At 35.6% G+C, this 27,460-nt stretch overlaps 1 protein-coding gene across 13 annotated transcripts in view; it reads right to left on the bottom strand.

Annotated features, from left to right (window-relative positions):
- LOC120592711 (DNA repair-scaffolding protein-like) overlaps positions 1-27,460 on the bottom strand; it is a 318,688-nt gene that overhangs the window by 123,282 nt on the left and 167,946 nt on the right. For 8 of the 13 annotated variants that reach the window (XR_005650192.1, XR_005650193.1, XM_039850433.1 and 5 more), the window contains exon 8: positions 3,681-3,891. Coding sequence is in view for 11 of the 13 variants with exons in the window: in XM_039850433.1 (XP_039706367.1) it covers positions 3,681-3,891 (211 nt within the window). In the remaining 2 variants the exon portion in view is untranslated. Of the gene's footprint in view, positions 1-1,111; positions 1,715-1,949; positions 2,241-3,680; positions 3,892-27,460 lie in introns of those variants that run through there. The other 5 variants (XM_039850432.1, XM_039850440.1, XM_039850431.1 and 2 more) reach the window with 2 other exon arrangements.

Raw genomic sequence — 27,460 nt, 5'->3', positions numbered from 1 at the left:
TCAGGGCAAGCAGGCAATAGGTTAAAAACAATTTAAATAAATACAAAAGGTTATTAGAGGGAAAAGAGTAGACAGCCTATAAGGAAAAAAATTCATTATAACTCACCAAGTTTCTATTAAAAAAAAATATCTAGTCATTTTTATTATTATTTTCCCCTCCTTAACTATGAGCTATTTTTAAGTGCCATCTAGACCGGCTTCAGGTAACATCTGGATAAAGAAAAATTACTTGTTATTAAAAACACAGACATTTCCAAACTATTAAGACAGATGGCCTAATCACCTATACCAGCACAATAGTAATACACTCATCTTTCAAAACACTTTCCATCCATCTCTCCTCCTAAAGTACTTAAAAAATATGATTACTGTTTTTTATTTAAAAAAGCATCTTTTTGACAAAAACTTAAATCTATACATGACAAGACATACTACAATTCAGGAAGCGACTTAATGGGTTTTCAAGTAAGTTACTATAGGAAACATGGGAACAGAGAAATCAGCTAATTGACTATTCATGAATTTGAAATATTCAACAGAAAAGTGTTTTTATGAAAGTGTTATGGGCTGAATTGTGTCCCTCCCAAATTCATATGTTGAAGGCCCAAACTCCAATACCTCAGAATATGACTTAATTTGGAGATAGAGCCTTTAAAGAGGTAATTATGTTTAAATGAGACCATTAGGAAGGGCTGTAATCTAATCTAATCTAACTAGTAGAATAATTTTGTAATCTCACAGTAAGAAAGGTCTTACTTCTTTACTACCTATGATACAAAACCCAGAAGCTATAAAAGATGGATAAATTCAACCACAGGAGAATAGAATATACCTGCTTTATCAAAAACAAATAAAACTAAACTACACCTTTTAAAAAACTGAAAGACTGATGACCAGCTGGGAGAAAACTAACTGTAATGCATATCACTGGCAAAGAGCTATATTTATCATTTCTAAAGAATAGATCTATATCACTAAGATAAAGATCAACAATCTATGAGAAGAAATATCAAAAGTCATCAATGGGCATTTCATAGAAAATAAAATACAAATGGTTCTTAAACACAGGGAAAGATGCCTAAACCCATAATTATAGTAAGAGAACCGCAAATTAAAATGATAAACACAATTTTCTAGTTTTTAATCTGGTCAAGATCAATACAGTAGGTTGATAAAGGACAGAAATAGGCTTTTATGTATACTCTTAATAGGAATGTAAAATGGTGTCATTTGACAATGTCTGCTAAAATTAAATAGGCACATATCCTCTGATCCAGTAATAATATTTATAGAAATTTATCTTGTATCTCTTCCTCACACATGTGGAAAATGATGTATCCACTGCAGTATTGTCCGAAGTAACCAAAGAGGAAGAGCAACCCACATGTCCATCCAAAGGGACTGATTGAATAATAATATCTCTAAATTAGAAGTCAGTGAAAAGAATGTAGCAAATATTTATATAATAATATAATGTTACTGAACGATCTCCAAGACACATTTCTGATACAGAAAAGCATGGTACAAGGGAGTACTGTTACCGTTTTTACAAGAAAAAAATAAAATAATGGCAGAATATATATATATAACTATGTGAGTTTATATATTATATATATACTTGGTGTGTTTATTACACACACACATACCCCCATCTCTGGGAAGGTGTGTAAGAAACCAGTATCCGTGACTGCTTCAGGGGATGGGTATTGAGTAGCTGAAAGAACAAGTATGGGAAGAAGACTCAGTTTTCACTGTATACCCTTTGGTACTTTTTGAATTATGTATATATGTATTAAATATTTCTGGAGGAAGGGGCAAGGAGATAAGGGTAAAGGGGTCAAACGTGGTGATGGAAAGAAATCTAACTCTGGGTGGTAAACACATGATGCAACATATATACGACTTACTGTTGAATGATACACTTGAAACTTATTTGATTTGTTAATCAATGTCATCCCAATAATTTTAATAAAATAAATAAAAATAAGTATTTGCTTGAAAAACCAATTAAATACTTAGAGAATATGAAATCGGAGGGCAAAAAAACAGTAAAGGCATGGAAATCTAGAGGAACAAAGATGCTATAGGTAATACAGGGAGGAGGTGAGAGAATTAAAATGTTAATCAAGCCACAATCAGGGACTGCCACGTGCTGATTAGCCCTGCAGCCAGGCCAGGAGGACACTCCTTCAGAACAAAGGATGATTTCTGCTGGATTACTAACAACCCACTCTCTACACCTGTGAAGGGGAAATGGGAACCAAGAGTCATTCCCTATAGCTAAAACCATGGGGAACCTATAAATTAAAGGCTGAGAACTGCCAGCAGGACTTTCACTCTACATATTCTTACCTTTTCACAGCTACATACTCTTCCCCTTCTTCACTGTATGTCCTTATTAAAGGAAATGGGAACTAAAGAATGACAAATAAACTGAATTCCCTGAACACTCAGAGTCCCTTTCAGTGCCTTTACTCAGTCTCTCTTATTGTCCCTCTCACATCCCCTCTCACTCTGCCTCGAAGAGGAGATCACACTCTGTCTGTGGAATGTTATCCCTTTTTTCGTAAACTTTCCTTTTGACTCTAATGTTGGCGTGTGTGTTGAATTCTTTTATACTCTCCGCCAAAAGACCCTCTTCTCTCGGGTGCAGGGCTTGGTCTCCTCCCACCAACTTGGGGAAATTTGCCCTGTCCTGCATCATGGCTACTATATAATTCTATTTATATAAAGTTCTCAAACATCTGAAGGAATCTACTGCATCAGAAATCAGGACAATGGTCATCTGGGGCAAAACAGAAAAGGAGAAACAAGGCAAGGCACCAGGGTGCCTGGTACAAACTGTGTTCTATTTCTTAGACTAGACAGGAATTATAATCACTTTGTGATTATTCACTGAAATGTACATTTATGCTCTGTGTATAATCCTGTGTCTTATAATGTTCAATAAAAATGTATTAAAATAAAAAATTAAAATAAAAGAAATTAAATTTAAAAAATTAAAACAAAATAAAGCAAGTTGCCATCTGATATCCTCAGCCTGTTATGGAAGAACTTAAGTAAAGACTCATCATGATCACTTGCTATGGACACAATAAAAAGATCCCTCCTCTGGGAGAGAAGTTTAACTTAAAGAATTATTATAAGTCAACTTCAAAACTAAAAATTTAACAAATAAAAGAAACTTTTAAAAATTGCTGATAAAGTCAATAGTTAGCTTTATTCAAGTGTGAATAAAGTGTCACAAACAAAAGAATCATGTTCAGATAGGTTTCTTCACCTGGAGAAAATGGCCTGTACAACACTTTGAGGAGTAAACACAGATTCTGATAAAGTCAATAGTTAGCTTTTAAAACAAGGATGCTGAAACTTTTCCTCAAAAGTAATAAGATTTTCTTGTTTTTGGTAAAAATTAATGTCCTATGCATAAGACAGTAAACATGGTATCCTAAAAATAGTTTTTTTAATCCATTAATGACCATTTATGTTCCTTAAAATTAAACCTACAAACAAGCTACCAGAGACAATTATGTGCTTCTATTACATAAAATCTATGTCAAGTCCTGGCTTCCTTCCTTTGGCATTTTTCTATGATAAAGTGACAAAAATGTTTGTGATAAAAATGTCTTTTGCTACAAACTCACAGCTGGCAACCTCTGGATTCAGTTCTTTCTACTCACCAGGGAGGGTAGATGTGGATAATGTCTTGGGGATGTGCCCTGAGGTAGTATGCAGTTTCCTTGGTGAAGAGAACCTTTAGGCCAGTCCCAGGGGCCTCGCCTTGAAAAGAGCTCTCAGCCTGTAGCCCCGCTAGCTGTTCACACATGGCAACTTGGATGGTGCATTCCTCATGCAGCTCCAGAATTTTCACAGTTAATATACCAGATCTACCTAGAAGGTGAAGAAAAGAATAAAAGAAAAAATAAAGTCTAAAAGACATATGGTTCAAGTGTGAATAAAGTGTCACAAACAAAAGAATCATGTTCAGATAGGTTTCTTCACCTGGAGAAAATGGCCTGTACAACACTTTGAGGAGTAAACACAGATTCTAACATGCTTGCTGTAACATCTTTTTTTAAAACCGAAATAGTCTGCATGTCGCCTTTAATACATTTTAAGCAACATAAAGTTGTGCATATGGAAAACTCAGACCCACCATTTCACAGAGCATGCTTTTACACCAAAACTTGAATCTTTTGATAATCACAACCAAGGGAGTACAGCCACTATCTAACCTTTTTTTACACGCCCTCTTCACCTCATTACCTGCTTTGATTCTCTAGTTTGAAATGATGCAGTATGACTGATTGGCTTCAACTGTTCTAATAATCACAAAGGTTAAAAGTTGAAGATATATGCAATATGCTGGGTGTTAGGGCTCTAGATAGAAATGGTTGGAATTCAATCTGGATTCAAGTACTGGCTCTCTTATCCAGTTGGCCAAGTTACATAGCATTTCAACATCTCAGTTTTCTCATGTGTAAAACAGGGATCATGCTGCCTGTTCTCAATTAACATTTTCTAGAATCAAATGAGATAAATGAAGTTGACAGTGTGCACAGCCTATAACCCACAAATCCTAGATATACAACCAGAAATTCTTGTCAGATGCACTAGGAGACCTAAACATGGATACATATATCTTAGTATGATTTGTACGAGCAGAAAACTGGATCAAGCACAAATCAATAGGAGGATGGATAAATGATGTTGTGTTCATACAACAGAATACTATATAGAAGTTAATGTGAGTGAAACAGATCTATATGTACCAGCATGGAGAGATCTCAAAAATGAGGGAATATACCAGATATTCAGAGTATGACACTTACAATGTTATTTTTTAAAGACAGAAATCCATAAAATATTGTTATGAATACATACATAATAAAAGTATATAAGTATGGACTAGCAGCATACACAGAAAACTCATGATTACTGCTGTATCTAAGGAGAAAGAAAGGATTGACTCAGGAAGGGAACTCAGGGGATTTCCAACGTATCTGTCATGTTGTTTCTGTTATAAAAATATGTGTATTAAAAAAGACAAAAGATTAAAATGTGTTACTAGTTCTAGGTGGTAAGTAAACTATGTTTTTCTATTACTGTTTTTTAATTTAAAAAAATTAATTAAATGAAATTACAAATGCTAAGTGTCTAGCACAGTGCCTTGCTAAACACAGACACTAACATGAGTTTCTTTACCACTTCAGTCAACCAGTTAATAGTGAATAATAAAAATTAATATTTAAATAGTATCTAGTTTTTAGTTACATAATTTCATTTCTATTTCTTTCTTCCTTTTCCCATTCAGTCCCCAAATTTTTCACCCCTTCCTTTCTATATGCCAGTAGCATATGTTCACATATTAAGCAAGGCTACAACACCTCCTCAGAGTACTATCTTGAACTACTATTTCCTATCATATGTATCTATCTTGCTGCTATTTCTTAAGGTAAGGAAGGAAAAAGAATGGGGGTAGGATATGAACAAGCACAATGTTAAGCTAGTCACTATGTGGGAAGGAGACGGGGGAGTGAAAACAAGTATTAAAGAAAGGCACTGACTAAGATGTGAATGAACAGTCTGCTCTGCCACTATAGCTGTTTCTTTAATAAAAAGTAGCTCATCTTTACCTGGTGAACAGGAAAAGAAGTCAGCACAACATGGAGGTCACTTTGGTGCACACACCATTTATCCTAGGCAAGGAAGCCAGGGCAGTGGTGGAAAATAAGAGTCTTCAGTAGCAAATGGCAAAGCTCTAGGTTTAGGGACTGCACTAGCCACAGGAGCATTTTGGACATATTTAAAAATTTTTTTAAACTTGTACCAGTACTCAGGGCTCATCCCCAATATGGTGTAGCAGGTATGCCACCTCACCCATCAACCACTGTACCTCCAGGGCCACCTGTGCTCTCTAGTACGTGATACCCTGCTCAAGATCAAGTGTGCCAGCTGAGCACATGCTCTTGGTTCTGTGTGGCTATATACTTGCAGTGGCAATCTCTAGCCACACGCTCACCTGCCTGCTTCAGCAGCACAATTTCTCTCCTCGGGTACTATTTATTGCCTTGTGCAGCTCTGATTAAAAAGTGACATAGGTTTTCAGTGGTCTGCTCCAACCCTACAATTCCCATAGACCCTGACAGATTTTATAAAAGGCGAGATGTTGCAGAAACTCATAAACAGTATTTCAGCAAAAAAACCTATATTACTAAGATGAATCATAGTGCTACTAGCTACAGTTTCTTTGAAGATTTTTATGATAAATCCCGACAATATTCCAATAACTATAAATTCTGCTCAAGACTTGTAGCACCAATAACTTGTAGAATAAAAACACTTTATGATATTGACTACCACCATAACCCTGGTACACTGCAGCATGCTTGGTGACTAAACAGGTTTGGGAAAGAATGATGAGCAGCACTATCTTGACCTCACCACAGAGCTAGGAACACCACTATGCTCTCCCAAAGTATTCTAAAACCTCCCCTACAAAACCTCTAACACAGCCTTAGGGAAAATCCAGTGGCTAGCCTTCCCTGAAGAAAATACGGCAGTGTAATTTCCCCTTTGAGGGAGAAAAAAGCACGGGGCAACCTAAGACAAATTAAGTATTTAAGGCAAACTTTCAATGTGAGCACAAGAGATACTGGTTTTACAAATGAAGAAGACTGTTTCGCAATTAGATGCAAGGTACATAAAAGGCCATTTGTATGCCAGAGGGGCAACATTATCCAAAATGCTGTAAAACAGCCAAAATATCACCTCATCCAGGAAGTGTTTCCTGAACCAGCCAAAAGCAACTATTCCTTCTCTTGGAAATCCTCAAATATCTTATCTACAGTTATGTTTCTTACAATAGCATCCTCATTTTTAAATGGAGATAGTATTAACTATCCTCAAAAACATCAAGAGAGAACACAGAAAGCCCATAGTGCAGGGCCTGGGCCAACACACATACAATAACTATAGCCACGATCACTATCATCAATGGTCACTGGCATTATTAATTTTTCAAGGCATTTTCAAATCTATTATTATACTTGATCCACAATAACCCATTAATTAAGGAAGGAAGATATGATTCTCTTTTTGATAGATAAGAAAACTGAAAAAGTTAATTGCTCCAAGACATTTTTAAGGTCTAAGAGGAATACTGGCAGGTCTAATCCTAGAAACTGAGTGTACTCATAAGTCAAGAACCAAAATGCCTCTTAGGTAAATACCACTTAAAGATAGAAAACTGTGAATGGTGCTTTTTTCCTACTTTATTATGCTAAAATATAGGAAAGCACATCAGATTGAAAAATGAACTCTAGTGAGGCTCTTACTGTAGCTGGACATGGTGAGGATTTAAACACTGGTTTCTGCACTGAAACAAGATAACTTTTCATAGTACTAAACATAGAGGAGAAAGTGCCACAAAGATCAAATTGAGAGCACAAATATTAACCTATAACATCAAAAACTTTAAATGATTAAGGAACAGGAATAGAAATAGTCATATAGAAAATATACCACAAGATCTAGTAATTTCTATCCATACAAATGTCTAGCAGATGAAACAGTTCTTAGATAAAAATGGAAAATATTTAACTTAAAGGCTAACATTTGCTGAATAGACGTATGAATGAGTGATTTATGTTATTGGCTGACTGCTCTTTAAAAAGTCTGGTTTCAAATGACCAAGAGGCCACAAAAGAATTGAGCAAATGATATAAGAACAAAATATATTTGTAACTACTTGGTTAGCACACTTATATAAACAAAATTTTATGCCTGACTAGAGTCCTAGGAATACTTTTGAATTGAGAATATACCTAGTCTCAAGGCCAAATATATATTATTATAGTCAAATTATTATATTGACTATAATAATTCTTATGCTCACTGGGCCCTCCAAATGTCAAAAAAAAAAAGGATTGTATTCTGGTGAGTTCAATTCTGTAACATAAGAAGTTTTTGCTTGCTCTCAAAGTCCATTTCACCTTTTTAGAGAAGAGTCCACTCTTGTTCTGGTTAGGAATAAATGCAGTCTGCCTGAGTCTGGGAGATAAGGGATAGGAGATCAGCTCATAACTGTCAAACAGAGAAAAGTCAGGTTTTATACTCTAGATGGGAGGACTTGGGGTATTTCCTCTGAGTGTGATGAGAAGCCAGTGCAGAAGGGATATGATTTGCTTCGTTAAGAACAGATGAGACACAAGGGAAAAAGTAGGGAGACCAGTTCAAAAACTATTGTAGCAATCCAAGACAGATGATGGCAGCTTGGACCTGGGGAGTGGAAACAGACATGGTGAAAAATGCTGGAAACTAGATATACTTTGAAGACAGAGTCAGTAGTCCTTGATGGACTACAAGTAGGATATGAAAGTAGTCAAGAATGATTCCAATATTTTTGACCTGAGCAAGTCAAGTAGAAGAATAGAGTTAATGTTTACTGAGATGGGGAAGCTTTCTAGATGAGTACGTTTGTGTTTGTGTATGGAAAGGGGATGGTGGCAAGGAAAAATACTGGTATCAAGACATCAGTTTTAGATATATTAAGATGCATCTTAGTCATTATAATAGACCTAACTTACCTTCCCAGTCTAATACATCACCATTTTGACCTATTTTTCATAAGGCCCACCAGAGTTATCTTTTTCTTTCATTGAATCTTTAAAATATCACAAATAAGTCTGAGGAATCATCTGAAATCTTGGTGTTTCCGTAGTTGAACAACTCAGACCTTATGTATCAGCCTGCTGAACTGTTCCTTTTTCAGAAACACATACCATTCAAAATTGTTGATATCTTTGTTTTTAACTGTTGTAGCCTGTTGAATCAAAGCAGCTGAATTTGGTACAAGTTCAATGTCATTTCCTTCGAGAATTAACTCAAAAAAAAAAAATTAAAAATACGACGTGGTTCCATAGTACAGCAGTTAGCACATCTGCTTTACACGCAGAAGGTCCTGGGTTCGTGCCCCAGTGAGGCCACGGTCCATGGTCTACAGCCATGCCACCCTGAACAAAGCTTAGCAGGGTTGAGCCTGATTAGTACTTGGATGGGAGACTACCTAGGAAGACCAGGTGCTGTAGGCATAAATAATAAATAAATAAATAAATAAATAAATAAATAAATAAATAAATAAATAGATAGATAGATAGATAAATAAATAAATGAGAGAGAGAGAGAGAGAGAGAGAAAGAAAGAAAGAGGAAGAAAGAGAAATTTAACTCATCTTTCTGGGCTTAAGATACTGAACAAGCAACACCTGACCTCATCCAAATCCTGTGGATATATTTTTCACCCAAGAAACTTCATATTTCAACAAGAGAACCATCCTCTCCTGAATAATGACATTGATGGGGAAGTGAGCATACAGACCTCATCTTGTAACAGAAGCCCAATGTAATGCCCTTAATCATGTTCTATACATGACTACAGATAGTGCAGAAAGTAGCTATTTCTTTTCTGTTTCCCCACCATTTGTCAATCCAGAGCCTCTTTTTCTTTCCGAGGAGATTGAGTTCTACACTGATGTGACTGAAGTCCCTTTGCATGGTGCCTCTGGGGTGCTTCACAATAACCATGCATCCCTTCAGAGTGAATAATTTTGCCTATTAAACCATGAGCTCTGTGCTGCACCTGCATAAGTACCAATAAATATATATGAATGAACTCTAATACAAACTGAGGTAAAGGACTTTGGGAACTATTTTTCTAGTTTTGATTTCACTGCCAAACCAAGATGGTTTGACCTACCTCCCTTTACTTCAGCTGGACTTGACATGTACCTAGAGAATGCAAATTAAATGTGATTCAAGTGATGCTCCAAAAAGAAAAATGAACAATGCATTCCAAAAATCAAATCCAAATGATGTTTTATCTATTCATTGTAATATATTAGTTTTTTTCATTAACATGCACTGAAAGGTGAATTTTATTTATTTGTACATAATTATACTATTTTTTCTTCTGAGGTTACTACTATGCCTAATTTTACTAATGATTCCCTAAAACCTAGCAATATTATGCTCCTATAAGTACTCAATGAGTGAGTCTCTTATTAACTGCATTATTGCATTATTACTACTGCTTGGTAAATCAAAACTTTAGTTTCTGAGTAAATGTTTTAAATTGCCACCACATTCACAATTTCACAATACAATTCATAAAGCTCTAACCAGAGGTCTAGATTTTAATACATAAAAACTAAATTATGAGGAATTCACATCTTTACCCTGTAAGGAAATCAATTACTTTTTGTTTAAAATTCATGCTCCCTCATAAAATTTTAAGTCATCTGGCAATGATGAACAGACACATTTCTTAACCACAACTGCTTACTGAGCTGTAAACAATTGTGCTTTCACTTCTTATTTCCACATTTTTTCTTGCCTTTCACCCAGTTTAAAAAATATTCTCTGCCAAAAGCCACAATAATTCTAAGCATGAAACAGAAACCCGAAACCCAACCCTTAAAAATAAAAAAAAAACTAGACAATACTGACCAGGAGACTGGAAAGTTTATCATAGTCCACAGCAATGAGAACAATCAGAAATTAACACAGCACATCAGCCACCTGAGATCACAGTGCCACAGTGCTGCTGCCAACCATGTCACTGTGACTTGTTTTGCAGGGGTGGCCTTACTGTTCTGTAGAGGGTGAATGGGTAATAGGAGGTCCCATTTTTTAAGAAAGCTAAGTAAGGAAAAAGCATATAAAGGCTCCAGGAAGGCAAAGTTTATGTAAAACCAGACAAGAGGGATATGTTGTACTAAATGTTTGTGTTCTCTCAAAATTTATGTTAAAGAGCTACCCCTCAGTGTGGCTGTATTTGGAGATAGGGTCTCTAAGAAAGTAATTAAGGCTGCATGAGGTCATAAGGGTGGGGCCCTCATGTGACAGGATTAGTGTCTTTATGAGACACCAGAGATCCTCTCTCTCTGCTGAGCACAGAGGAAAGGCCATGTGAACACATAGCCAGGTGGCTGCTGCCTACAAGCCAGAGGAGAGCTTTTACCAGAAACAGATTATGGTGGCACCCTGATCTTAGAATTCAACCCCTAGAAATGTATGAAAATAAATTTCTATTTAAGCCACCCAATCTATAGTATTTCATTACAGTAGCCTGAGCTGACTAAAACAGATTTCGGTACCATGAGTAGGGTGCTGCTGTGACAAACACATAAAATATATATGGAAGCAGCTCTGGAGCTAGGAAATGGGTAGAAGGTGAAGTTTTAAGGTGCATTCCAGAAATATAGACATTAAGAGTGATTCCAGGAGGTATCAAATGGAAATGAAGGATAAGTTATTGAAAATTAGAGGAAAGGTAACTGCTATGGACTAAATGTTTGTATCCCGTCAGTCATATGTTGAGGCCTTAATTCCCAACCTGGCATTTGGAGGTGAGCCACTGGGAGGTAATTAGGTCATGAAGGTGGAGCCTCATGACGGAATTAGTATCCTTATAAGACACACAAGAGAGATATCTCTCTTCTCCATATGAGGATACAGTAAGAAGGCAGTTGTTTACAAAGCAGAAAGTTGTCACCAAAAACTAAAATTACTGGCACCATGAACTGACTTCCCAGCCTCTGAAACCATGAGAAATAAAAATGTTATTTAAGCCACCCAGTCTATGGTATTTTGTTATAGCAGCCCAAACTAAGACAGCAATTTTTGTTATAAAGTGGCAAAGAACTTGGCTGAATTGTGTGCTAGTGTTTTGTAGAAGATAGAACTTGTGAGCCATTGACTAGACATTCAGCAGAGATTACTAAACAAAATGTTAAAGGTACATACAGCCTGGGTCCTTCTAACTTCTGGTAAAATGCGAGGCGAGAGACAAAATTGAAGGAAAAAAGCAGAACTTCAAGATTTAGGATATTCTCGGCCTGCCCATATTGCAAAAAAATGAGAAAGCATGTTGGGAAGAGAATACCGAGGGTATGGCTAGAATAAATAAAGAGTTTATGGGGTTATATGAGCTGAAGCACTACCAATTTGAATTGAAGGAGACTGAGACTAGAGCAAATGAAGGAAGGTTGTTGAGACTTCTTACATTCTACAGGACAGGGCAATAGAGCTATTCCATGAGCGTGCATCTTTAAAAAAAAAAAAAAAAAAGGAAGAATGACCCCAAAGCCCCAAAGGCAATTCAGAAATTGTAAGGGTAGTCATTCTCACCACAGGCCCAGGGGGCAGGGCTGAATATTTCTCCCAGGTTTCAAAGGGCTAGGCCACCTCTTTGTTTCTTCAGTGAGCCAAGTTGCCCACTCCCTCCCTGCCTTAGGGCCAGAGCCTTTGCAGAGCCACAGGGGTAAGAAGCCCAAGAGAGCCATGGGGGTGACACAGGAAGGCTGAGCACTGAACCAAAGAGGATTTTTCTTGAGCCTTAAAATCCAGTGAAATTGTCTTTGTAGTTTTTGGACTTGCCTGGGACTTTATCTCCCCTTTCTTCCTTCCTATTTCTTCCTTTTGTAATGAGAATGTCTATTCTACATCTGTCTCAGCATTGTATTTGGAAGCACATAGTCTTTGGTTTCAGATTCACAGCTGTTCAGGAATTTTGCCACAGGATGAAATGTACCTGGAGTCTCACCCATATCTGATTTTGGTGATGTTCAGATAAGACTTTGGACTTTAGACTTTATGATTGATGATGGAATGAGTTAAAACTTTGGGGGCTGTTGGGATGGAATGAATGTAGTTTGAGTGTGAGAAGGACTTGAATTTTGAGTCAGGGGAGGAATGTTATGGATTGAATGTTTGTGTCCACCAAAATTAGTATGTTTAAGCCCTAAGCCCCAGTATAGCTGTATTTAGAGATAGGGCTTCTAAGGAAGGAACTAAAGTTAAATGAGGTCATTAAGGATGGTGGCGCTGATTTGATGATAGGATTAGTGTCCTTATTAGAACAGACACCAGAGAGCAACCTCTCTCCTATTGCACACAAAAAGGTCATATGAGCACACAACCAGATGGCAGTTGCCTACAAGTCAGGAAGAGAATTCTCACCAGAACTGGGTCATGTTAGCACCTGATCTCAGAATTCCAGCTTCTAAGAACTGTGAAAAATAAGTATCTGTTGTTTAAGGCAGTCTGTGGTGCTTTGTTAGGACAGCTCATGCTGACTGAGACAGGAGACTATTACAGGATAAACTTTCCAAGATGTGATGCATAGAGAACTACCTTGTGGGCATACTGACCATTTCCAATCTGAATACCCACAAAGCAAGGTCTTCTTTATCGAAAAAGTTCCTCATTTAAAACATCTTATTTCACAGCACTGTAGGTAATGCTTTTGGCTCAGAAAATAGGATTAAAAAAACCACACTGAAAACAACTTTTAAAAGGTCATATGGCTATAGAAAATATGGAAATAGATATTTAAATATATCTAATTGTATAAACATAACATCAACTGAAAAATACATGTATTAAGAAAAGTTTCAGGAACCCAATTTTAAAATAAAAAATTACTAATTGTGAAGGTTAGTAGAGTGAGTCTTCTAGAGTTTAGAGGCTCACACCTACCCCTCCCTAAACAATCCTGAAGGACAGAACTGCACGTTCATCTGTAGAGACATACCCACTGAAAGGCCGAATCATTGTAAACCTGTGTAGCAAAAAAAGCTGAAAATACACTTACTGATGTGTAACAGAATCCAGGGTGTCTGTATTGCCATGTTTTTCTTGATACGTATCCAGTACCAACATTTAACCCTCTCCCCTTTGTAACAACTATTAATAAAGGGTAGTCTAATGAACATCTTCTAATTCATAAGTTAAGTCACTTTAAATTGGGTCAATACAGGTAAAATCTACAATTAGCCAGAGCAGTGCATGTCTCAAGAGTACAGCAAATTCACACCTACTATATAAAAGTGAGTATTTTAGTCTGGGGTGCTATCTCCTGCTACTAACATTAACAGTAACAAACACTATCAATGATGAGAGGGAAAAGGAGAAAAGTAATTAATTTAAAGATTAAAATGAAATGATGTCATAAAAGTACCGATCTTGAAAGGCATGCAGTGAGAGACCAGGGAGTTCAAATCATAGAAACAATGAAAGGAAAGTAAAACACTCACAGAAACGGTGAAGTGAAAATGCTCTGAGAATGATTTTACATGGGAACAATATACAAGGCAAGGCAAAACACACATAATTTTAAAAGCAGAAATAACCTAGGGGGTGGCTCCATAGTGTAATGGTTAGCGTGTCTGCTCCTGGGTTCACACCCCAGGTGGAGCCACTGACCACACCCGGGTGCTCCAGGCCCTGGGTGCATGCACGAGCATGTGGGAGGAGACGCCCCGCCTTCAGAGATACAGTTCTTAAGGGGAAAATGGCAACATCCATAGGTCAGGGGTGAAAGTGCGGAGGGTGGGATTAAAGGGGGAGGGGAGCAATAACCTAAATGTAACAGTCAATTTTTCTCAATAAAGAAACTGAGGCGCAGAACAATTGACTCATGTAAGCCTTTAGCTCTGGCAGAGTTGGGACCAGAACTGATATCTCCTGATTAGGACCATTTTTGCACTCTGGTGTCATGAAATATTTTTAAATTAACTACTGATATTCACTTATTTACTTCATAAACACTTCCTGATTTACTAGGCACTGCTCAGGGTAGCTGGATAAGTCCTATACATCTCTGTAGCACTTTGCAGTTATTATTTACTTATACTTTGTATAATTACAATACGACATGATACTGGAAGTATAATTATAGACAAAGAGAGAAAACTATATTAGGCCTAGTGGTTAAGCTATATCATGAAAAGTACAGCTTTCCACAGGAAGGAGGTACTTAGTGTTGGGTGGCACAGAAAGAGGGCACTGGGAAATAAGACTGTCAGGTAGGCTGGGAGTGCAACTGAAAATTTTCACATTGGAGAGTTTAAAAGTGATAAATATTTATTCCAAGGACCAGAGGCTGTCAGTGGAAATTTTTTAAGGCAAAGGAGTGATAGTATCAGATTTGCCTCTTAGGATGATAACCTTGAAAGGATGAAAATGAGGAAAGGTCAGTGGTAGGGAGACCAGATGGAGATTGACACAATAATCTAGACATGTGGGAGTATGGGCCTGAACTAGTAGCAAATGGGATAAATGAAGAGATCTCACTTGAGACATGGTTTTAAGATAGAATCATCAGAATCTAGGCAATAGATGGATTGAAAAAATATACTGGAAAGCCTAATCGAAGACTGCTCAATTAATGGGCCAGAGAAGGTAAGTGCTGGGACATGCTGGGTCTGAGGGGCCTAAAGGATCTATAGGTGCAGGTATGGCTACGGGATGGGCCAGGAAAGCCAGCAGGGCAGAGTTACCAGATTGCCCAGCAGTCCTGGGGGGAAGGCAACATGGAGATCCCCAATTACCTAGAAAAGGCATAAAAACAAGAAGAGGTCCAGGACAAAAGCCTGAGGAACACCTGTTGAAGCTGCACGCAAAGGAGGAAACAGCAAATAATCAAGGAAAATGAACACGGGAGGAGACAAACCAAGAGGGAGCATTGTCCTTGAAGAAAGAGCAACCAGCTGTGTGAGTACTGCTTGAAGACAGCAATTAGGAACGACTATTTCTGTACACAGGTAGAAATGAAGCAGTGTCATACTGAGTTGGAAGGGGTGTGAAAATAGATCTCAGGCTACTCTTTAAATCTCTATAACGATATAAAATCAGTTTCCCATTCTTTCAAACTTTTCAAGGCATTTTACCAATTCAAGAATTTGTTTATTCTGTTTGCAGACTGAAAAGGTTCCTATTTTGTAACAGAAAAATTTAATACTGATTCTGTTGAGAAAGATAAGTCGTATTAGATGATAAGCAGCAACCCATTCTTAGAGCACCTTCTCTTTCAGTAAGATTCATGCTGCATGGGCTATTAGAGCAGGGCTACCCAGCCTGTCAACTCCCTTGGCAATCTTTCCTGAAAGATGAAGAAAAGTCAAGTCTGGGCTTGTACTTTCAAACAGGTTTGTCCAGGCAACAGAATCCCAAATGGAAAACCTGTGACTCCTTTGAAAATAAAAAGGAGCTAAAGAAGTTTGGAAAACTAGATTTGTGGAAAGGTTAAGATGACATACACTAAATTTCACAGCATGACAAAGGCCAGTATGATACTGAACTTGGCTAGAGGGTACAAATGACAATAAGTTAACAAGCCAAAGAAAATGCTGCCTTGTTAATATCAATACTTTTCTGAAAGTCTACTACAGGATTTTTAACATATAGATAATTTTGTCATTAACAAGGTCCCAATTTAATACTACGAATGAATTTTTATTTATCAAACCACATATGGAATTCAAAAGGGAAACACACTTTACACACTATATGGTTCATTTAGAATGGGCTAACTTTGCAGTCCTATTCTTACAATAGAAAACAGAAAAAAAGATTCTCTTAAACCTCAGGCCTATGAGAAATCAATCTTAAAACTGCAGAACTGCTGTTTTTCTTTTCATGTTAAAAAGAAGTGGAGAAAGCATACATTAAATAAAGCTACAAGAAACCTGAAAACATTATTTAATTCTGCTGTATTACCAAAACTTATTTCATAGATTTTTAGATAGAAAATTCACAATTAATTTATTTCTAGGGATGAAGGTGAAAAGGATATGACAGAAGCAGCTATGACAGATACGTTAGCCAGAGTTGAATTTGGAATTAAGTATCCCTTCCTCCATTTCTCAGATCCCATCATTATTTTCAATAAAATTATGAAATAACTTGACATTAGGAAAGTCAAATACGAACTCTTTACTCTTCAGTTAACTTCCACTTAAATGAGCATGGGAAATTATAATCATTTGGGACATGAAATCACAGCCTTAATAGTAGACAAAACAATATCATAGTTTGTTTCTTGACTTGAATAACTCGGCCAAGAGTATTATATGAATTCTTCTTGCTCATGACTACAAAGAACCATATTAAATATCACTGCTACACTGAAATGTGGCTATCGATATAAAAGAAGGAAAAAAATAAAGCTTAAACACTATAATTGGCTTTCTGGTTTTATTGGCCAGAGAGGAAACTGGAGATAATCCAGAGACAGTTCTCTTAGCCCAGAGGAATGGGAAAGTTAAGAAAAGGAACTGCAGCAAAACCTCTCCAGCCAAGTCAGACCTAATTTACACAGAGTAGGTCACGGCAGTGTCACTTCAACTGAAATAAAGGGTGGTAAATAAGGTAAATCAAGGAGTTTAAGAAAAAAATTTAAATGACTTTTTAAAGACTTTGAACTAGAAAACTAACCATGTCATTTTTATTTAGAAACTAAACTAAAAATTTTAAAGGCATAAAATACTGCCCAAAATTGACCAAATTAAATGAACAGCTCACCACACACCTATCTTTCCTAGCTTTAAACACACAATGTTAAGAGACTTAGATTAATCATATGTATTTTCTAACAATTATTTTTCAACTAAATTAAGGGACATTACTTTACCAACCAACTTGCTTTGGTAGAAATAATCAGCCCAACATTTTCTACCTTAAGTTACTCTTTAATCATGAGAAAATAGTGCATCAAGGAAATTAGGTAAATTTTTTAGACACATACATATCTACAGAGAATTCTTGGCTCTTCTTCCTGCTCACACCAATGTTTCTGTATAAAAAATGCTGGCCCTGACACTTGAGTGGTCTCTCTTGACCACTCAAGTGGTTAAGTCTGGAACATGACCCCTGAATTTCAGGGGTTCCCCAGCCTCAAAGCAGCCCCTTGAAAGCAGTGAGAAAGAGGCAAGCACCAGATTTCTGGCTGTCTGTTCCCAACAATGCTGAGGGGACGCCAATGAATGGGTGCCACAGCCACTACTCCTGGGGTGGGCCAGAGGGATGGTGGGGCAGTGTTCTCACAGTCTCAGCTGTCCTGTCCATCAGGAACATAGAAATGCTCATTTAAGGTTCATCCAGATAATAAGGAGAGTTTTAGGAGTGCCTAATGGGAACCTGTGGTATACGAGATTATAAAACCAAGTCTCTGAGCGGATCCATAGCTTATCGAAGATAAAGAACTATACTCTGCATTTTGAAAAACTGCCTCACTGGAATAACCAGTCTCATTATTAAAATTTTCACTTTCTGACACAAAAGTATACATTTTGGTACTTCATAAATAAAATTCAGGGTAGCGTTCTCTACCATTTCACATTTTTCTCCCCTTTTCAATTACAGTTGACATTTTATATTAGCTTCAGGTGTACAGCATAATGGTTAGACATTTATCTAATTTACAAAGTGATTTCCATGATTAGTTTAGTGCCCACCTGGTTCTATACAGTTATTAAATATTACTGACTATATTTCTTTGCTGTACTTTACATCCCCGTTACTATTCATTTTCCTCTCTTCATTGTGAAAAAAAAAATTTTGATTTTGACAAATTACTTCTTACATAAAATATTTAAAAAGAAACTCTGTCCCAATACCTTTTCCAAAGGTAACTATTATTAAGTTTTCAATAATTTATTTTATAATATTTACTAATACTTCCACACTATTTCATAGTGTGAAAAAGTCTAGAAGTATTAGTTAGAATTATACAGGAGCACTATCTTATTTTATTATAATTATTATCAGGATAAGAAATAGTATGTCATATTTTGCAATTTCTCCTGAAATTGTACAAATAAATATTCTTCAAGGAGTAATTCACTGCAGTCCTTCTCCTTCATAATTCCTAAGGAGAATGCTTTATTTTCATTGGCTTTGTTTCTTTTGTTTGATTTACTTAACTGTACTTCAAAAAGTAAAAATTTTACAGACATTATTCAAACATCTTCAAGTGTAAAATACTGTTTTGTTTCCTTTTAAAGAATAAAGTTTTAATATTTTAAGGAAGCAAAAAAATTAATTATAATGTTCTAATGGGTCAGACAATTCTGTCAGTAATGGACCTATATTTGTTGCTTATTGGAAGTTTCAATTAATGCAAGTGTTGACAAAAAAGGAAATGTTCTATGGAAAGTAATTTTACAGGGAGATCATAAATCCCTAACTGAGCAGGTCATTGAGAGTAGTCACACCCCAGTACAATAACTTCGTTAGTGAGAAATTTTTAAGCAAGTTCTGTCCATTGTTCTTTGCATCTAGGTTAATACCTATGAAATGTCAGAATACCTTTCAAAGGCATAACCACCCTTAAAAAAGCATATAATCTTGTTAACCTGCAATCCTGATCTTGCTTTCTCCTACCCTCATGTAATCTTCCTTAAATTCTCTCCTTAATCTCAAATGCATAAAAGCAGTTGCAAAACTGTTATTGTCTTGAGCATTTGAGATCTTACTCCCTAGCATGTTGTCCCTTTGGCTCAAATGAACTCTGATAAAAATTTTCTAGGTTTGGACAGTTTTTTACTTTGACATTTATTACTTGGCATAGTTGACAGGATTCTAAAAAAGTCCCAAGACCACCCTGTGGACCCAGACCCAGTGCTACGTACAAGCAAAGGCCCACTGTGTACCACTGGCTCCCTGCTTCACATCCAGTGAACTTCGGTGAGTTTCCCTTGGAATTCCAGGCCCCTTTACTTTAAGTAGCAGGCCATGACTTTATTTGAAAAGTGGATAATCCTTGGGTGGATAAGGGTTGAGATAGCCCAGGGGAAAAAAAATGGGTTCCTGCTTTTATTTTTGGCTTTTTAACAGGATTGCTTACTGAGAGAGTATGAACAAAATCTCTGCTGATAAAACGAGAGACTGAACCCTTCTTCAGCTCCAAAAGAGAAAGCACACTTGCTTACACAGCTGAAATAGTCAATGGGGTTATGATAGTTTTTTAGATCTCTAAATCTTGAATGACAAAGATGGGTACTGGGAGTTGTCCAGTAGGGTAATAATGCAGCTGATCACAGGGAAGCTGGTGGGAGCCCTGGGGAGAAGGGTAGAGTGCCCTGTACCGGGTGCACCCCAAGAGAGAGGCCTGAAAGAAGGGCCCACGCCTTGGAAAATGGTGTGGTTCTGGCAGTGTCCCGTAAGCTCTCAGTGGCCCTTGCTCAGGTATTCTTAGATGATTAACAATCTTTGCGGAGCTACCTGAGGGAAAAACTCCTCTAGGGCATAAAGCAGTCCTATAGAGATATTTATCGTATTTCCTTCATCCAGAGACTTACATGGAAGAACTGGTTTTCCTTGGAAGTTTGTTCAGACTCTACAGATCTCAAAATTAACATGTGAAATCATACCGCTGAGGCTGACAAACCCCATGTCAGTCAATCTCCCATTAATACTAAAATGGCCAAAATGATGACCCTTTGATACTTCTAAATTAATTTTTGTGTGCACAATTAGAAAAAAACAGCTATAAAATCAAGCAGAAATTGAAACTATATTTAATTGGTCTCTCAAAGGTTCAAAAAGAGGATTTAGATAAATGGATCAACGGATGATGTCATTTAGGTGTCTACCCAATTCTTTAAGGTATTAAAAATTCTGTCCTTATTTTAAAAGAGAGGTCTTTTGTGAAGGATGGATATAAATTGTAAATGCCTCCAAAATAAAATTTAATCCAACTGCTCTCTGTGTTTGTCTGTATATGTCTATATATGTATGTTGTAAATGTGATAGTATGGTTAAAATTAATTTAAAGGCAAGGACATATAAAGACTGGATAGTCTTGAAACCTATATAATTTTATTAAACAATGACACTCCAATAAATTAATACATACATACATACATACATACATTTAAACTTTCCTTAAAAAAGACTGGATATTCTAAAATTCTCAGATATATAGAAACTAATTCAAATGCTTTTCAAGTTCACGTGGTTTGAGACTAATCGTTAGTAAGTAAAAGCTAACTTAAGTGTGCTGGTTTAAGTAAAACAGACGTCTTTATTTTGCCTGGGTTTTACAAAAATAAGTCCATGTTAATAATTTACATTTATGGCTATAAAAAATGTTTCAAGAGGTTATAAAATGTCCGAGCTAAAAAATGCTAATTGATTATTTCTTAGTTTTCACATTAGACATTGAAGTTGTAAGGGATTTTACATCAAAGTGTATTTAAGCTGGACTTAGATGGCAGAACTTATGAGCTGACATTATTGAAAGGAGACATCTTACACGATTACCAAGGTTTTAATCACTTCAAGAAAATGCCAAGTTGGTATCAGCTTTTTATCACAGCAAGCTCCCATAGGATAGACTTTAGATATCATTAACTGTAACCTGGAGCTTGTGGTTTCTCTGTTTTGAAAGGACATAAATAAAAGACACTCTGGAACCACACTGGAAGGAACTTTATCAGGTGTCTAACCACAAATGGATATCTACCCCTGTCTACGGACATCTAAGACTCCTCAGGGACTAGAAGACGTCAACGAGGCCTGTGTACCTATGGATTGATACTGAACTCAGAATACATTTTGACTGTCTTCACCTGTATGCTAATGATATTAGTCATAATAATAGTTATACCTGTCCTTTGAATTTTTCTAGTCTTAACTGTTTATGATTACTAAACATTTATAAGATGGCTGTAAATACTTTTTCATGGCTTATAGTAAATGTTATACTATATTCCAAATACAGAAAAATGAGACAGAAAGCAAAACTTGGATCATGATAGTTCACAGGACAGAAATGACCCAGAATGTTTTATTTGCAACAAAAGCCATAAGACCTGACTGTCTTCCACTTACCTGATCTTCCCTTTTGGGAAAAATTCAGCCTCAACTCAGATCCCACGGTTACAGTACTGCCCCATCTCCAATGGTCAAAAAGATGATGTCAATACTAAAATTTCCTCAGAATGAGCCTTCCTAGCATTGTGAGACCATACTATCCAATCAAAAGGTTGGTCATCAATACATCCTTTAGATTGAATTATGACCAAAAGGGGGAACTGTGGATGAAAAAATAGAGGAGTCTATGGAAAGTAACCCTACAGTGTGATTTGATCATAAATTCTTAAATGGGCAGGTCATAGTGGGTGGTCACGTGCCAGGCCTATATCATCTTTAGTGAGATTTTTAAGCAAGTTCTGTCCATTGTTCTTATGCATCTTGATTAAAATACTTCTGAGATGTCAAAAATAATACCCCTAGAAGACATAACCACCCTTAAGTAGGCATACAAGTACCCTGTAATCCGATCCCCACCTTACTTTCTCCCACCCTCATGTACTCTTCCTTACAGTATCTCTTTAATGAATAAAAGAAGCTACAAAACTGTTATTCTCTGGAGCATTTGAGATCTTGCTCCCAGGCATATGTCATCAGTTTGGCTCAAATAAACTTATAAAAATTCTCTACAGGTTTAGATGCTCTTACACTGGCAAAAAAAATGAGACACAATAAAATCAAACAAAACAAAACACAGCCTAAAATAATATGGCTGCTTACCACGACAAAATAAAAAGAGATATGGTGCCAATTTGCTGTATTTGTCTAGTGAGTAAAAAAATATTAAATAGAAAACCATCTAATTCTATTACTTGAGTAGTAGAGCTTATAGGGATACTTGCTTTATAAGTACTTGTTAAGCTGCATATATATTTTCTGTACTTTGTGTTATATTTCAAAACAAAATAGTAATTTAAGAACAGCAAATGTTCACATGGTAAAGGTACTGCAAACCAAAATTTTGTAGCATCCAGGATTTTCCAAAACTTTAAATTGTACTTTTATATTTCACCGTTTGGACTTCAATAATAATCTAAAGAAATCTTTCAATTATAATAATTTTGTACAAGATGAAAAATATTTAAAATTTGGGCTATTCAGGCCAACACATATATGAAAAGATGCTCAACATCACTAACGATAAAGGAAATGCAAATGAAAACCACAATGAGATATCACTTCACACCTGTTAGAATGGCTATTGTTAAAAAGAAAAGAGATAAATGCTGATGAGAATGTGGAAGAAAGGGAACCCTTGTACACTGTAGGTAGAACTGTAAACTGGTACAACCACTATGGAAAACAGTATAGAGGTTCCTTAGAAAATTAAAAACAGAACTACCATATGATCTAGCAATTCCACTTCTGGGAATATATCCGAAGGAAATGAAAACACTATGTCATAGAGATATCTGCACCTATATATTTGTAACAGCATTATTTATAATAGCCAAGACATAAAAACAAATCAAATGTCCTTCAACAAATGAAGATGTGGTGTGTGTATGTATATGTACGTATGTGTATATGTATATGTATGTATGTTTATGCATATATACATATATAAAGGAATACTATTCTGCCACAAAAAGGAAATCCTGCCATTTGCAACAACATGGATGAAGCTTGAGGGAATTATGCTAAGTGAAATAAGTCAGACAGAAGGACAAATACTGTATGATCTTACTTACAGGCAAAATCCAAAAAAACAAACCAAAATAACAACAAACCACACTGATAGAAAAGAGATTTGATTACCAGTGGAGAGAGGGGAAATTGGATGAAAGTGGTCAAGGAGTACAAACCACCAGTTATAAGTAAGTAGTAGGGATGCGATGTACAACATGGTGACTGTAGTTACCACTGCTGCATGGTATATCTGAAAGGGGTTAAGAGAGTAAATCCTAAGAATTCTCATCACAAGAAAAAAACTCACATTTTTTTCTTTTTCTTAATCTATATGAGTGAGGAATGTTAACTAAACTTACTGTGATAATCACTTCATAATATGTGTATGACAAACCATTATTCTGTATACCTAAAACTTACATAGTGCTGTTTTTCAATTATATCTCAGAAATATCCCTATATTTCTATTATATCTAGCACCTTTATTTGCAATAGCCCAACAATCAAAATGTCCTTTAATGGGTGCACAGCAAAACAAACTATGGTACATCAATATCACAGAATACTACTCACAAATAAGAGGAAACTAATTATTGATATATACCACCTTGGATGAATCTTAAGGAAATTCTGCCAAATGAAAAAAGCCAATCCCAAAAGGTTACATATCATATTATTCCATTTGTCTAACATTTTTTGAGATCACAAAACTAGGGAAAGGTGAACAGATTAGTGGTTGCAAGGTATTAAGAAAAGAGGGGGCTATGGCTAGAAAAGGGTAGCATGACAGATCCCTGTGGTGATGGGCACATGAATCTACATAGGTGATAAAATTACATAAACAAGCTATACACATATATACAAGTGCATGAGTGAATTGTATCCTGGATTAATATCTGGTTTTACTGTAGAATATAGTTAGGAAAGATCTTATCATTGGGGGAAACTAGGTGAATGACATAAGGAATCACTCTATTATTTCTTACAACAGCATTAGCTGCATGTGAACCTACAATTACCACAAAATAAAAAGTTTAAAAAAAAGAAGGTGTAGAAAGATGTGTTGGAGACATTCACTCAAACGTTTCAAATTAATAAGCAGGCTCTACATCCTTCTCAACTATGGAGCAATAAATAATATCCCTCAAATAGAAGAAATGTGGGAAGAAAGGCCTAAAATCTAGAAAAAAAAATTACAGATTACTTTGGTAAGACGTAATTTTTTATATCTAAAGGAGATAAATACAGACTCAGCGAGATATGCTATAGTTAATATTAAGAACAAAAAGCAAGATATGATTCATAAAATTACTAAGTCCTAGATTTCTCATTAAACCTATTAGAAGAAAAGAAAAGCCAAACCTGATGTAGTTCATTTGTTCAGCTGAAACTAACCTAAGATAAATAAGCCATCTGAGTGCATTAGAAATAAAGTGGGATTCTGATTTTGGTACCATGAAACCCAAAGGTACAATCAATCCTTAAGGGAGAAGAGGGGATGCTGCTTTTGGTCGCTTCTGAACTATCAGATCTGACAGCAATGAAACTGAACTCTGAATAATGCAGTGTCTCTTTATTTTCACAATCTATTGAATGCTCATTTTGTCTTTGCAGCATTTATTAATAGTATAAGCTCTTAAGGTGAGGTACTCATTCTGGATAGGGAAATTGGGAGGCTTGGAGAGTTCAGATTAATAATATAGATATTTTAATAAATCCATCACTAAATTTCAGCTGTTTACTAAATTTTAGTTCTTGGGATTGAGGGGGAGAGGAAGTAACTTCTATTTTAGATTTTCTTTTACTTTCTTGGTTACTACATACAAATTACGCAGGTATGAGAAAATATAATTTTATATTCAATGAAAAAAATTATTCTGCCAGGCTTGGAGAGTTCAGATTAATAATATAGATATTTTAATAAATCCATCACTAAATTTAAACTGTTTACTAAATTTTAGTTCTTGGGATTGAGGGGGAGAGGAAGTAACTTCTATTTTAGATTTTCTTTTACTTTCTTGGTTACTACATACAAATTATGCAGGTATGAGAAAATATAATTTTATATTCAATGAAAAAAATTATTCTGCCAGGCCATAAAGTAAACAAAACATTAAATTGAAATGTTCCTAATGTTTATGTTATATCAAAAGTAAAGAAAAAAAATGACACAATCTATTACAATATATCAAGAGAAGGATCTAATACACCAAAAAAAAAAAAAAAAAAAAATTCACCTGAAAAAAAAAAACACAAATATGTAGAGGCTAAAGCAAAAACAACTCAAAGGTTTAATCTAAAAATCATAAAAATATTGAGAGAAATGAAACACAACAATCCAAAATCTTTAGGGACACACACAAAAAGCAGTTCATGAAATTTATAGGGATAAAGGGCCTACTCTAGAGAAATAAAATCAAATAAAACAATCTAAACTACAACACAAGCAACTAGAAAAAGAGGAACAAATGCCCAAAGGAGAAGAGAGGAAATATTAGAGTTAAGAGCAGCATTAAACAAAAAATACACCAAAAAAAAAAAAAAAAAAAGAAGAGAAAAGATCAACAAAACTAAGGTTCTTTGAAAAGATAAATGAAATAGATAAATTTTCAGTCAAACTCATGAAGAAAAAAGAGAGGGCCCAAATAAATAAAAGAGAAATGATAGAGAAGTGACAACCAAGACCATAGAAATACAAAGGATTGTGAAAAACTACTATGAACAATTATATGCCATATTACTGGATAATCTAGAAGAATAAATTCCTAGAATAATACAATCTTCCAATACAGAATTAGGAATTAAAAAAAAATTGAACAGACTGATTACTATTAACAAAACGTAATCGATAATAAAAAAAAACTCCCAACAAACAGAAGTCTAGGACCAGACAGCTTTATAGGTGAATTCGATCAAATATTCAGAGAAAATTTAATTTCTATCCTTGTCAAACTACATCAAAAAAACCAAAGAGGAAAGAATTCTTCCAAACTCATTCTACAAGGCCAGTATTAACCCTATAAAAAAACGAGACAAAGATACTACAAAGAAGAAAATTACAGGCTAATATCCCTGATGAACACAGCTGCAAAAATCCTTAATGGAATATTAACAAAACGAATTCAGTAAAACATTAAAAAGATCATATACCATAATCAAGTGGGATTTATTCTAGTGATGCAAGGATGGTTCGATATCTACAAATCAATCAACGTGATGTACTGCATAAACAAAATAAGGATAAAAATCATAAATCATCTCAATAGATGTAAAAAAAGCATTTGACAAAACTTAACATCTATTTATGATAAAAACTCTGGCACTGAAGAAACATACCTCGGCACGGTAAAGGCCATGTATGACAAACCCACAACATTATACTCAATGGTGAAAAGCTAAAAGCTTTTTCTCAAAGATCACGAATAAGACAAGAATGTCCACTTTCACCACTCTTATTCAAGAGAGTATTGGAAGTCCTAGCTATTGCATTCAAACAAGTAAAGAAATAAAAGGTAACCAAACTGGAAAGGAAGAAGCAAATTGTCAATATTTGCAGATGACATGATACTATATATAGAAAGAACTAAAGATTCCACCAAGAAACTATTATAATAAATGAATTCAGTAAATTTGCAGATTAAAATTCAGAAAACTGCATTTCTGTACACAAATGACAAATTAGCAGAAAGAGAAATTAAGGGGAAAAATCCCATTTACAAAAAGAATAATTCTATCCATCGAAAAGAATCAAGGAATAAATTTAACCAAGGAGGTAAAAGACCAGTACTCTATAAGTAAACTATAAGACATTGATGAAAGAAATTGAAGAAGACACAGATAAACTGAAGGATATACTGTGCTCATAAATTGGAAGAATTAACATAGTTAAAATGTCCATACTACCCAAAGCAATCTATAGATTACATGCAATATCTATCAAAACAGCAGTGGCATTTTTCACAGAATTGGAACAAATAATGCTAAAATTTATATGGAACCAAAAATGAGCCCAATTAGCCAAAGAAATCTTAAGAAGAACAAAGTTGGCAGTATCACATTCCCTAACTTCAATAAAAGAAAACAGAAATAAACTCATAGATACAGAGAACAAATATAGATCATTGCCAGAGATGGGTGGCATGTTGGGCAGAAAAGAGGAAGGGAATTATAAAGTA

The sequence above is a fragment of the Pteropus medius genome, unplaced genomic scaffold, assembly GCF_902729225.1.
Source record: "Pteropus medius unplaced genomic scaffold, Ma_sr-lr_union100, whole genome shotgun sequence".
NCBI classification, from domain to species: Eukaryota; Metazoa; Chordata; class Mammalia; order Chiroptera; family Pteropodidae; genus Pteropus; species Pteropus medius.
This window is presented reverse-complemented; position numbering and strand designations above follow the sequence as displayed.